Source organism: Scyliorhinus torazame, unplaced genomic scaffold (genome assembly GCF_047496885.1).
Source record: "Scyliorhinus torazame isolate Kashiwa2021f unplaced genomic scaffold, sScyTor2.1 scaffold_656, whole genome shotgun sequence".
In the NCBI taxonomy this organism is placed as follows: Eukaryota; Metazoa; Chordata; class Chondrichthyes; order Carcharhiniformes; family Scyliorhinidae; genus Scyliorhinus; species Scyliorhinus torazame.
The window spans coordinates 1,789-15,596 of record NW_027308383.1 but is presented as its reverse complement, the minus strand read 5'-3'; the positions used below and the strand labels follow the sequence as shown (position 1 = coordinate 15,596).

The 13,808-nt window shown below is 41.6% G+C and overlaps 1 protein-coding gene across 1 annotated transcript in view; it reads right to left on the bottom strand.

The window, feature by feature from the left end:
• Positions 1-11,309, bottom strand: part of LOC140406573 (E3 ubiquitin-protein ligase RNF13-like) — a 91,436-nt gene extending 80,127 nt beyond the window's left edge. The window contains exons 1-2 of the mRNA XM_072494572.1: positions 11,067-11,309; positions 1,365-1,458 (exon numbers count right to left, since the gene is read on the bottom strand). Coding sequence (XP_072350673.1) covers positions 1,365-1,458; positions 11,067-11,294 — 322 coding nt within the window. The 5' untranslated portion in view covers positions 11,295-11,309. The remainder of the gene's footprint in view (positions 1-1,364; positions 1,459-11,066) is intronic.
• Between the last annotated feature and the right edge of the window lie 2,499 nt (positions 11,310-13,808).

Below are 13,808 nucleotides of genomic sequence, written 5' to 3'. Positions count from 1 at the left end.
AAAAACAATTCTCATCTCTGTCTTAAATGAATGATCCCGGAGTTTTTAAAAAGTGACCTCAGTTCTACATTCTCCAACAAGACTCCTCTAAACTCTAGTGGATACAAACCGAACAACCCTCCCATCCCTGGTATTAGTCCAGCAATTCTTCTCTGAACTACTTCTGACGCAATTTACATCTTTCCTTAAATAAGGAGACCTATACTGTATGCAATGCCATACACTGACTGAACTGGCTTGTGATTGTTTGATACCACTAAGACGCAATGTAAAGTATAAAAAACATGCACCATTTGCAATCAAAATGATAGACTGTGTGTGTCATACTCAGTCATCATTTATTTTTTCACTCTGGTCCCTCACCCCAACTGATCCCAAGGCTGAGGTCTCTCCTGCCCTCTTTTGAATCTTCCTTGCCCACGACCTGTCCCAACAAAACTAATATTCCCATCAACTCCTGTCCCATTAGTCGTCCAATTCAACCCAAAGCTTCTTGCCTGCCCTTGATTTCCATCTTTTTCCCTCCACTGAGTCATTGGGGGTGCTCCCATCCGCTTCAGGCCTCCTTCCATATAGCTCTCAAACTTCCCTTTCTCCCCATCCATCCCTTGAAATCCTGAACGTTCATCTAATTGTCAGAAAAATGTGTTCTTGCCCAACTATCTGCAGGTGTCACTGCATTTGTCGATGTACCATTTGTCAATGTACTCTGTCGATTATTCATTTTTGTCTACGATGCACGTAATGTGCACGTTCCCTTGGCCGCAGAAAAATACTTTTCATTGTACTTCGGTACATGTGACAATAAATCAAATCAAATCATATTGGTCGCCTCAATGCCACTTGCTCATTTTTCCCCCTCAAAAGGCCATCCCTAATTGTTAATTCTTCTTAACCAACAAGCAAACCCTTACAATCGATGAATGCCTTATAAGCAGCATTAGGATACTTGCTACTCTATATCCATTTCCTGACGTAACGATAGGTTTTCTCCAATGAGTCAAAATAGAAAAACAATTTCACGGTTCAGCTGGTAGTTCTTGCTCTAAAGACTCTGCACAATTTAATATTGAGGAATGAATACGTGGGTGGCAGGGTGGCACAGTGGTTAGCACTGCCGCCTCACGGTGCTGAGGAACCGGATTCAACCCTGGTCCCGAGTCACTGTCCGTTTCGAGTTTGCACATTCTCGCCGTGTCTAGGGGGTCTCACCCCACAATCCAAAAATGAGCATGGTAGGTGGATTGGCCACGGCAAATTGCCCCTTAATTGGAAACAAAATAATTGGGCACTCTAAATTTATTTTAAGAAAAAGAGAAATGAATACTTCAGCCAGACAAAAGTCACTTACAAAAATCACTTACCCTTTTTGAATTTGTGTACTGGAAGTTTTTTCAGCTGATCTTTACGTAACCTGTTCCTTCTTGCCCGGTGTCGGTCTTGGATAAACTTTGAAATCTAGAGAGTAAAGCAATGAGGTTACAAAACATTTATTTATTCTAGAATGTGTGCACACCAAATTGAAAGATCTTTTCTCCCTGTACAGACAAAATTATCCCATCTTGTTGATCAATAAATCTCAAATGGGTTCAATATTCAAAGAAAAAGTCTTAAAAATGACAACATTTATATGGCACTTTTCACAACTGTGGGACTTCCCAAAGCGCTTTGCAGAAAATTAAATACTTTGAGTGTAGTTACTATTGTAGGAAATGCAGGTGATCTGCGCACAGCAAGCGCCAAGAAACAGCAATATGATAACGACTATACACTCTTGCTTTCCTGTGATGTTACTGAGGTATAAATATTAGCCAGGACACTGGAGATAATAGCGTCCTTCCTCAAAATAATGCCAACAGATCTTTTACTTGTATTTATGTAGCACCTTTCATAACCTCAATGTCTCAAAGCATTTTCAAGCAAATTTAAATATTCATTATAATGTAAAAAACTACACCAGGTAAATCTGTCTAACTCCTCCTTAAATTTACTCACTGTCCCTGCATCCACCGCACTCTGGGCTAGAGAATTCCACAGATTCACAACCCTTTGGGAGAAGTAGTTTTTCCTAAAATCTGTTTTAAATTTGCGACCTCTCGTTTTAGAATGCCCCACAAGAGAAAGCATCAACTCCACGTCTACTTTGTCCATACCTTTTAGCATCTTGCATACCTCAATTAGATCTCCTCTCATTCTTCTAAACTCTAGAGTATAGGCCTACTCTGTTCAATCTCTCTTCATACGACAAACCCCTCATCTCTGGAATCAAGGTTCAGCTCAGGGAAAGAAACATTTAAGTTGTGCAATGTTTGGAACAGTCTGCTGGACAAATTTAAGAGTCTTAAAACTTCAGTGGGAGATAAATAATCATACTCTCATCTTCTTTTCCCATTCCCCTCCCCCATAAGATGATAAAAATGAAAATTGAATCAATCTGCACAAAAGGCTGTATTAGTCATAGTGTAATAGTTCCACTCTTGCCTCCTGTATTCAAAGGTTGTGGGCCAAAGACTCGATCACAAAATCTAGGCCGGCAGTCCAGTGCTGTTATGAAGGAGTGGCATACTGTTGAAGGTCTTTCAGATGAAACATTAAACCAAGTTCACATTTGCCTTCTTAGGTGAAGGTAAAAGATCCCATGGCACTATTTTGAAGAGGCGCAGTGACTTCTCCAATTGTTATCCCTTAACAGGAAGTCCTAGCTGCCCAATGATCCCACAACCAACAACAGTAAGAAAAAGATCGGAGGGGGGGGAAGAATGTATGTAGGAGTTTGCTGTTTGCAAAGTTTCTGCTGCATCTTCTACATTGTAACCATTGGCATCCTTCAAAATTAGGTAATTGGCTGTAAAACACTTTGGGGCATCCGAAGGGTGTGAAAGGCACCATATAAATGCAAGTGCAAGCTAAACAGGACTGAGGAAATGGGATGTGAAACACTATCTAGCCAAATTAATATAAATATTGTAACAACACTTAATTACCATATTTTATGCTATTGAAGTTAATGAAAGAATGGGCATAGGCATTTGTGTAAACACCTTTTCCCAAACCTTGATATCATGAAGCTGATCAATGGTTGGGGATGTCTGCTGTCAAGCAGTGATTCTCCTGTCCATGGAAATGGAGAGAGAAAAACCCGAGCTGGCCAGTGATCAAGCCTAAAGTCCTGGCCAGTGATTTTAAGCAAGGTTATAACCACAATACCTAAAACAGAGCTTCGGGATACTGCAACAGGAAGAAATTCCACTTAAAATGTCCACTTCCAGGTTGCCTCTAACCAGCAATTACAAATGATGAGAACAGGCACAAGAGGTGACAGTGTCACCAGCAAACACAGATTTAAAACATTTAGGCTCAGGCAGCAACTCCAGGGAACATATGTAAACATCTTAAGACAGGAAATAATTTTGCATAGTTAATAAGTTATGTGACATTCTTTGGCTCAAACATAGATCAACTCCTTTATTAGTTCCATGAAAAGGTCAGCTCAACTATTAGTACCATCATTTGTGCACTGGATTCCTCTAGTGAGCACTTCAAGCCAGGAAATGCCATTATACAGCTTAAATGCATTTTAACTGTACTAAATTTTTCATATATCAATGCAATCGGTGTCTAACTATTCATGTTAGTCTTACTGAAGAAATAATTATACTGATAGAGCACCAATGACTAAGATAAAAGTTATTTGCATTCCAAGTGTTAATATTTTTATTGTAATTTGTTTTAATATATAAAAAGTGAAATTGCATAGTGCTTTGTTGCTGAGGAAATAAATATCTAATAAGATAAGGTGGGTCAAGAAGACTGTTATTTCTGAATATTTTAAAAGGATTATCTTTATGGGAAAAACAGGATAGGATTGTGCACCGCTCCACAGAACTCCCCATAGGAATTCCTGATTCTGGCTAGTCATTTGGGAAGAGTCAGGTGGAAATAAAGGGAGCAGAAACCAATGGTTAAGTCCCTGACATCCCTGAATTAAAACACTGATAGGTTCGTTGCCCATGCTTTGGGTCAGATACTAGAAGATCCGTAGCAGGGGAAATGAACTTACGTTAACCAGAAATTTAGTTAACTTTTAGAAAAATTTTAAAGTGCCCAATTTTTTAATTCCAATTAAGGGACAATTTAGCATGTCCAATCCACATGCCCTCCACATCTTTGGGTTGTGGAGGTGAGACACACACCGATATGGGTAGAATGTGCAAACTCCACACGGACAGTGACCCAGGGGCCGGATTGAACTCAGGTCCTCACCGCCACGAGGCAGCAGTGCTAACCATTGCACCTCCATGATGCCCCAATTTAGTTAATTTAATGGAAATTTAATTGATTTAATATGCTTGTTGTCATCTTGAACATTAGTAAACCTTTCAAATGCTAAGCGATTGCATTTTTGAGGAGGGCGGCTACGGGTAATGTATTAGCATAGATAGAGGATTAATTAACTGACAGGAAGCAAAGAGTGAGGATAAATGAGTGTTTTTCTGGTTGGCGATCAGTGGCTAGTGGTGTGCCTCAGCGATCAGTTTGGGGCCACAATTGTTTACAATTTACAGACAATTTGGAGTTGGAACCAAGTGCAATGTGCCAAAGTTCACGAATGACACGAAGATGAGTGGTAAAGTGTGCAGAGGACACGGAAAGATTGCAGAGGGAGTGGGCAAGGGTCTGGCAGATGGGGTACAATGTTGGTACATATGAGGTTATCCATTTTGGTAGGAATAACAGCAAAATTGACTATTATTTAAATGGTAAAAAATTGCAGCATGGTGCTGTGCAGAGGGACCTGGGCGTCCTTGTGCATGAATCGCAAAACGTTGGTTTGCAGGTAATTAAGGCGGCAAATGGAATTTTGTCCTTCATGGCTAGAGGGATGGAGTTTAATAGCAGGGAGGTTATGTTGCAGCTGGAGAGGGTGCTGGTGAGGCCACAGGTGGAGTACTGTGTATAGTTCTAGTCTCCTTACTTGAGAAAGGATGTACTGGCACTGGAAGGGGTGCAGAGGAGATTCACTAGGTTGATTCTGGAGATGAGAGGATTGGCTTATGAGGAGAGATTGAGTAGACTGGAACTCTCCTCATTTGGAATTTACAAGAATGTGGGGGATCTTATAGAAACATAAAATTATGAAGGGAATAGTTAAGATAGAAGCAGGGAGGCTGTTTCCACTGTTGGGTGAAACTAGAACCAGGGGTTATCGCCTCAAAATAAGGGGGAGCAGGTTTAGGACTGAGTTGAGGAGGAACTTCTTCGCCCAAAGGGTTGTAAATCTGTGGAATTCCTGCCCGATGATGCAGTTGAGACGACCTAGTTGAATGTTATTAAGATAAAGATAGATTTTTGAACAGTGAAGGAATGGAGGGTTATGGCGAGCGGGCGGGTAGATGGAGCTGAGTCCACAACAAGATCAGCCATGATTTTATTGAATGGTGGAGCAGGCTCGAGGGGCCAGATGGCCTACTCCCTGCTCCTAATTCTTATGTTCTTTCAATTATTGATTAGAGACAATTATTGATTCATGCAGAAAATCTAAATTTGATTTCCAACTGCTTAAATTTAATCAAGCCAAAAGTGAACAGCCCGAAATAAAAGTAAAAGAAATTTTAAAACATGTTTGTTTTGACTGATGATACTATTAAATGAAGTCTAAATAAAACCTAATTAAAATTTGAAATTATTCAACCCATAACTTCCTCAGAGAGGCAATCAGTAGTGGATTGTCACTCTGTAGCGATTTACCTGCACTTAAAATGGAAAGCGACAGTTCTCGCCCGAACTTCCGGACTCAGGGTAAGGCTGAAGAAGCAAAATTCAGCCCCTTTTACAGCACTAGCGGCCATAAAAGCAGGTGTATTTAAAGGTCTCACCACAAGGGAGAAGGTAAATTACTTTTTAAAAAAAATACATTGAGTACCCAATTCACTTTTTCCAATTAAAGGGCAATTTAGCATGGCCAATCCACCTACCTTGTACATCTTTGGGTTGTGGGGGCGAAACCCATGCAAACACGGGGAGAATGTGGAAACTCCACACAGACAGTGACCCAGAGCCGGGATCAAACTTGGGACCTCGGCGCCGCGAGGCAGCAATGCTAACCACTGTGCCACCGTGCTGCCCTGGGAGAAGATAAATTTCCAAAGTAAGTGAACGGGATATGGGGATGGTGGATCCTGTGCAGGAGGCAGGGGATACCGCGGGGAATGGAGTTCTTGGTTGGGGGGAGGTGGTGTGTGGGGATCACATGGGTTGACGGGACTGTACCGTGTGGGACTTGGTCTGGGTGTGTAAAATAGTTGTCTGAAGTAAGAAGTGCTTTTTTTTCTTCCAACTATTTCAGAGTAACTATGAGTGTAAAACTGGCAGAGTCATTCAAAGTTACTGATTTAAATCCCTTCTGTCTGCACAAGACAGTCCAGGGCCAGTTAGCCCTTCTGGACAATTGCCGGATAAACCCTCACATGGGAACTTCCTAGAGGAATTCCCCAGCGCACCTTTTGTGCACCTACACCCCTCCATCCCCTACCCCAAATCTGATACTGGGAAGGACATTATGGCCCAATTCAATGATGAAACAGAAAATTATTTGCTGAACATAGGTTTCAAAAATTCATGATTAAATTCAAAAATTCATGATTAAATTTAAACTGTTGTTAAACAAGGAAAATAATTCAACAAAATAAGAACAGCTCAGGATTTTACAGCATTGAAGTTGTAACAGCTAGCCCACTGAATGGTAAATCCCTCAAATTATGGAGCCAAATTCAGAAGCTGCAATTAACACTTGGTACAGGCTCCAAGTTTAAAAAAATCAGCTATGATCATTGGATATTGTTAGAGCACAGAAATCTCCTTTAATAAAGCTGAAGTTGATCAATTACACACAATAGTAGATTCTTGCATGCAACTAACTATAACTTATCCAGAGATGCATAGACATCATATATAGATCAATAAACTATCAGAACCCCTTGATTAGGTTATTACCTGGCAATCAGATCCAGGATTGCATTGTTCTATGGATATACATATGCAAGTAATCTAATCAAAAAATGCAGACCTTTATTAGAATAAATGGGTATGTGAGAACTGAAACAAGTGGATCAAATCACAACAACAAACAAAGGAACAAAGACTGATCTGTTTAGAATTGTAATCTGAATGTTGTGATTAGACTGGCGTCTTAGTTGCACCAATATCCGATCTTCTGGCTGAGAACACCAAGAGACATTAAATAAGTAATCTCTGCTGTTTTAGATGAGACATTGAGGCTCCACTTGTCTCTCCTCAGGTGGAGCTGGAATGTATTGCGTCGCCTCTTAATGAATAGCCGACCGATGACTTCACCTAATGTCTCAGTTATCCCCCAACCAACACAGTCATTGTTGTTTATGGGAGGAACTTGAGACTTGCTACCGTGACTATTATTCAAAAGTGATTCTTTGGCTGTAAAGTACTTCGGTATATTCCAAGTTTGTGAAATGCACTGGAAGTCTTTCTCGTTCCATTCTAGAACCCAAGTTCACTCTCGGTCAGAACAATGGCATTGAAGCCACTATTTCTTGATGGCTATTAAGGGCCCTAACAGCTGGGATTGTGCAGTTAACATTACATCAAAGCTTTGAGTTCACTGTCATTCCAATTGTGAAATTTACATCAACTTCTAGCCTTTGCAGGTGTAAAAGTCAAGTGCAGAAATCCAGTAGTTGCCATCACTGATTCCTTGCATCACTACAGGCCACTCATTCAATGGTTGGTGGCGATCACTAGTGAGACTCACACATACGGAATTCAATCATGTCAGCTATATCAAACAAGAATGCTGATGTGAAACTGTACTTACAGGACCCAATACTTCCTCGGGTGAGAGAATGAGACAACTGGTACAGAAGTAAAGTTTAGATAAGATTCAGTCAAATAGTCTGAACGCTAAGAAAGTAAATGACTACATTTTGCAAGCTTTATTATTTTGAAGTGATTTATATTCCCAGAACCCTGCCGCGATGTCCAAATTAGCAGAGAAATAAAACATAGCAGAGTGTGAGCCACCTGGTGGAGTTAATCCTATATTGCTTTGGATTTGCACCATTTACTCTGTTAAGAAGTTGGGTGGGGACGAATTGATAGCTCTACCAAAGGGCACATTTGCTGTAGGATGAATAGCCTCAGTCTGTACCATAATATTGTGTTGTAGAAGACTCGCCCCCCTTGATGGAAATTTTTAGGGAGGGTTTAAACTAGATTGGCAGAGGGGTGGGATCTTCAGCAGGAGGGAAGCAAATGAGGGGCTGAAAGGAGGTACAGCACTCAGCAACGGCAAGCTGAATAGACATGATAGGCAGGAGCACGGTAGGGAGTGGGGAAAGCCTGCTGGATTAAATTGCATCTATTTCAATGCAAGAGAGCTGACAGGCAAGGCTGATGAACTCAGGGCATGGATACATAGGTACATGAGACTGGGATATTATAGCTATAACTGAAACATGGCTAAAGGAGGGACAGGACTGGCATCTTAATATTCCAGGGTACAGGTGCTTTAAGCTGGACAGAGGTGGAGGAAAGAAAGGAGGGGGTGTTGTATTTTTGGTTAAGGGAAACATCACGGTAGTAGTCAGAGATTAAATAGCCGAAGGATCATGAAGCGAGGCTTTGTGGGTGGAACTGACAAATAAGAAGGGGATGGTGACCTTATTGGGGTTGTGCTATATTATAGGCTCCCAAATAGTCAACGGGAATTAGAAGAACAAATATGCAGGGAGATTGGGGAGGCGTGCAGGAGTAACACGGTTGTCATAATAGGGGATTTTAATTTTCCTGACGCAGACTGGGACTGCCATAGTGTTAAGTGCTTAGATGAGGTGGAATTTGTTAAGTGTGTTCAGGAAAGTTTCCTCAAGCAGTATGTGGAGGGTCCTACTCGGGGAAGGGCAAAGAAGAATGCTGACGTGAAACTGGACTTACAGGGCCCAATACTTTCTTGTGTGAGAGAATGAGATAACTGGCACAGAAGTAAAGCGGAGATAAGATTCAGTCAAACAGTCTGAACACGAAGAACGTTCTATTGGGAAATAGGGCAGGGTAAGTGACTGAGGTGAAGGTGGGGGACCACTTTGGGACCAGTGACCATAGTTCTATTAATTTTTAAATAGTATGGAAAGGGACAAAACTGGTCCTCAGGTGCAAGTTCTAAATTGGGGTAAGGCGAGTTTTGTTGGAATGAGAAAGGAGTTTGCAAGGGCTGATTGGAGTTGCTTGTTTGAGAGCAAAGAGACCTCAGGCAAGGGGGAGGCCGTTAAAAATGAAACAGCTAGAGTTCAGGGTCTATATTATAATAATAATAAAATGTTCCTGTTAGGGTGAAGGGCAAGGCTGGCAGGAGTAGGGAACCCTGAATGACAAAACATAGAGAGATTCTGGCCAGGACAAAGGAGGCATGGCTCAGGTACAAGCAGCTGGAATCAAGGGAATCCCTGGAGGTGTACAGGGTATATAGGCATATACTCAAGAAGGAAATTAGGAGGGCAAAAAAGGGGGCATGAGGTAGCTTTGGCTGAGAGGATTAAGGTGAATCCAAAGGGATTCTTAAGTAACTTAGAGGAAAAATAATAACTAGAGAGAGAATACAACCCGTTAAGAACCAAAGTGGACACATATCTGTGGAACCACAGGAGATGGGCGAGGTTCTCAATGAATATTTCTCCTCTGTGTTTACCATGGAGAAAGACATGAAGACTTGGAACCTGGGAAGGTTAGTGGCGATACAGTTCGCATTACAGTAGAGAAGGTGATGGACATATTAAAAAGTATGAAGGTGGATACATCTTCTGGCCCTGACCTGGCATATCCAAGAACACTGCACGAGAAGAAATTGTGGGAATCCTGGCTAAGATATTTACATCATCATTAGCCACGGTTGAGGTACCAGAAGACTGGAGGGCTGCAAAGAAAAACCCAGGAATTATAGATTGGTAAGCCTAACATCTATGGTGGGTACGTTACTAGAGAGGATTCTGAGGGATAAGATATGCAAGCATTTGGAAATATAGGGTTTGATTAGGAGTAGTCAGCATGGCTTTGTGCATGGGAGATCATGCCGCACAAATTTGTTAGAGTTCTTTGATGAAGTGACCAGGAAGGTTGATGAGGGCAGGGCGGTAGACGTACACTATATGGACTTCAATAAGACCTTTGATAAAGTTCCACATGTTAGGTTGCTCTGGAAGGTTAGATCACATGGAATCTAGGGAGAGCTGGCAAATTGGCTTGATGGTAAGGAAGCAGGATGATCTCGCAATCTCTGTGGGTGGTTTTCTTTAAGTTCAACAGGAAATGCTGTTGCTTTGATGCGGACTGTAAAATCCAGGTCAACACCTTCACATTATTCACTGAGCTCATAAAGGGAACAAGTCCGTAGCACAAAATTTCACACGAGTTAATATTATTCTTTCAGTTCTGTTCAAATAGGGCCTGACGACAGATGATTTGCAAAACCATTTATATTTTTCTGGTGGTGCATTAAGTGGAAAGTTGACAATTATTTCCCATCACGGTTTAAGAGAAATATTGCATATTGCATGAAAGAATTATTATGACTGGCAGGGTGCTTAGCATTGTTACTGGTTACGCAAATGATAAATACTGAATCTGAATATTCAAGTTCTCAATTCTGTCTTGACACAACATACTTTCCCTCTAAAATTGAAAATACACATATAAATAGGGAGTTTGAAACCTGTTCAGAAGAAGCAGACACAAAGAACAAAGAATAATACAGCACAGGAACAGGCCTTCGGCCCTCCAAGCCTGTACCGACCAACCTTTGCCAAAACCCTCAGAAAGAACAAAGACACATGCTATGTTACTAGTTTGTGACCAATATAGGGGCAATGGGATTAATTATTCTCGGAGGCTATCAATTGGCAGCAATCCCAAGCAGGTTACAGATATAAATCAATCATTATGGTACACAATCAAAACACAGCTCAAGCTCTGCAACATCTGAATCTTGTGGTATTTTCACAATGCAATAATTATCCATTTAAGTATAAATTATTACATACCATAAAAACAGCAATGAGGATTAAACAGATTCCCACTATGATGAGGAATGGAATTAGATAGTACTCCAGCGGAAGGCTAAAATCGGGTAGTATCACTATATGGCCACTGTGGAGAAACACAATAACAAAGAATGTTTGCAGATAGTTACGATACCGTAACTGGTGATGGCCATCAAAGCACAATTCCAGAAACGCTGCTAGAATACACATAACAACAATGATCATCATATTGGTTTGATTACATTGTTACATTAGCAGTGATGTAGGCATCACAGTTTGACACGTAATAGCTGTGCAAAACAAAAGGAAGCCCAGATTGTATAACTTGAATTTTATGAACTGAGGCCATTGTGACCATTTGTCCTGATGCAACAAGGTAGTGAACATGTAGCAGTACCATGAGTGATGTCATGGTGACTACACTGGAGTCAGACTGTGATGTAATTGTGACAGTACAGCACCGCAAGCCTGCAAACATAATTGTGATACACCTTTCAAATTTGGGGGTTTTAATTGTAGTTTGTTTTGAAAGCAGTCTTTGCTTCACCAGATTGCAAACCAAAACAGTTACTGTCTCAACAGATTTCAGATCAGAATTCAAATTTTACTAACAACAGGAAATACATATTAAATGAATGGCATTTACAATAAGAATAGCAAACTTGATTAAATGGAAAATCAGCTGATTTCAGCCCCAGGTGTTGGCTAATATATAATCTGAATGGAGATTTCCAATTGCTGATTTCAGAATTTGCCACTTGCTGATCAATTCTATTCAACCTAAAAAGTGTATTGAAATTGTGGCATTTTGGTTGATGGCATTTTTTGAATAACCAAAAAATTCAGATTTTGCTGGTAACTTCAGTTTTGCCACCATGCTGTTCAATATCAGGACATCTCGGTTAAAATGGAATGGTTAATGGCACAATGGTTAACACCTGCTGCCTCATGGCACCGAGGACCCGGGTTCAGTCCCAGTCTCGGGTCACTGACCGAGTTTACACATTCTCCCCGTGTCTGAGATTCTCACCGCCACAACTGCCTTACACTTTCCCCCTTACTGCCTTTTGTTTCTGTCCCTGTTTTACTACCTTCCAACTTCCTGCATCGGTTCCCATCCCCCTGCCACATTAGTTTAAACACTCCCCAACTGCTCTAGCAAATAGCCCCCCTAGGACATCAGTTCCGGTCCTGCCCAGATGTAACCCGTCCAGTTTGTACAAGTCCCACCTACCCCAGAACCGGTCCAAATGCCCCAGGAATCTGAAACCCTCCCCCCGACGCCATCCCTTCAGCCACGTATTCATCCTATATATCCTGTCATTTCTACTCTGACTAGCACATGGCACCAATAATAATCCTGAGATCACTACCTTAGAGGTCCGATTTCTTAACTTCCTTCCTAGCTCCCTGTATTCTGCTTTTAGGACCTCATCCCTTTTTTTACCTCTGTCATTTGTACCGATGTGTACCACGACCACTGGCTGTTCACCCTCCCCCTCCAGAATGTCCTGTACCCATTCCGAGACATCCTTGACCCAAGCACCAGGGAGGCAACATACAATCCTCGACTCTCGTTTGCGGCCACAGAAACACATGTCTATTCCCCTTACAATTGAATCCCCTACAACTATTGCACTGTCACACTTATGACCCCTCCTCTCTGCAGCAGAACCAACCATGGTGCCACGGGTTTGGCTGTTGCTGTTTTCCCCTGAGATGCCATTCCCCTCAACAGTATCCAAAGCGGTATATCTGTTCTGCAGGGGAATGGCCACAGGAGATTCCTGCACTACCTGCCTCGCTCTCTTGCTCTGTCTGATGGTCACCCATTCCCTTCCTGCCTGCGGAGTGACCACCTCGCGATACGTGCTCTCCACGATGCTCTCCGACTCGCTCTTACTGTGCTCTCGTAACAAAACAACAGTAGCGCAGGAAAAGTGGTACTTTTAACCTTCTAATTGTTCCAACATTTGCTCATGTCTGATCGCAATGGTTTGTGTATTTATTCAAATTAGCAGACTCTTTCATGTTAGCAATTTTGGGCAAGTCTAGAACATCCAACCACACTTTATTAATGTCTACAAATCACTGTCGGCTCAAAGTTTAATTTTTACTTGAAAGCTAACTGCATTAGGGTTAGGAAAAAAAAGCTTTTGGCTACTTGATGCAAAGGCAGTCAACTTTCAATCAACAGCAATTTATGTACCAGCTCAACATTTTCTGAGAACAAAAAAAAAGCAAACCAGGAAATGGTTTAATAATGTATATTACAAAGAAATAATTACATGGCTCATATGAAAGTCAGTATGTGCAGCATTGTGCTAAAATAAACTGCAGTCAATTTAATACTGCTGTAGCTTCCCAAGCCCATCTGCTCCTCCAGCAAGGGCAAAAGGAAAACAAAAAATTCTTAAATCTGTTCAGGAGTCGGGCGGCGCGGTGGGGCAGTGGTTGGCACTGCTGCCTCATGTCGTCGAGGACCCAGGTTCAATCCCGGCCCCGGGTTACTGACCGTGTGTAGTTTACACATTCTCCCCGCGTCTGCATGGGTCCCACCCCCACAACCCAAAGTTGTGCAGGGTGGGTGGATTGGCCACGCTAAATTGCCCCTAAATATGAATTTTCTTTTAATCTGGTCAGGAGTATCTGGTGTTGTGCTGCATCAGGAATCTTCCTCCCTTTGAATTTCACAGCAACTAACATCAATGAATTATAAATATTTATATTACACGAACAGAT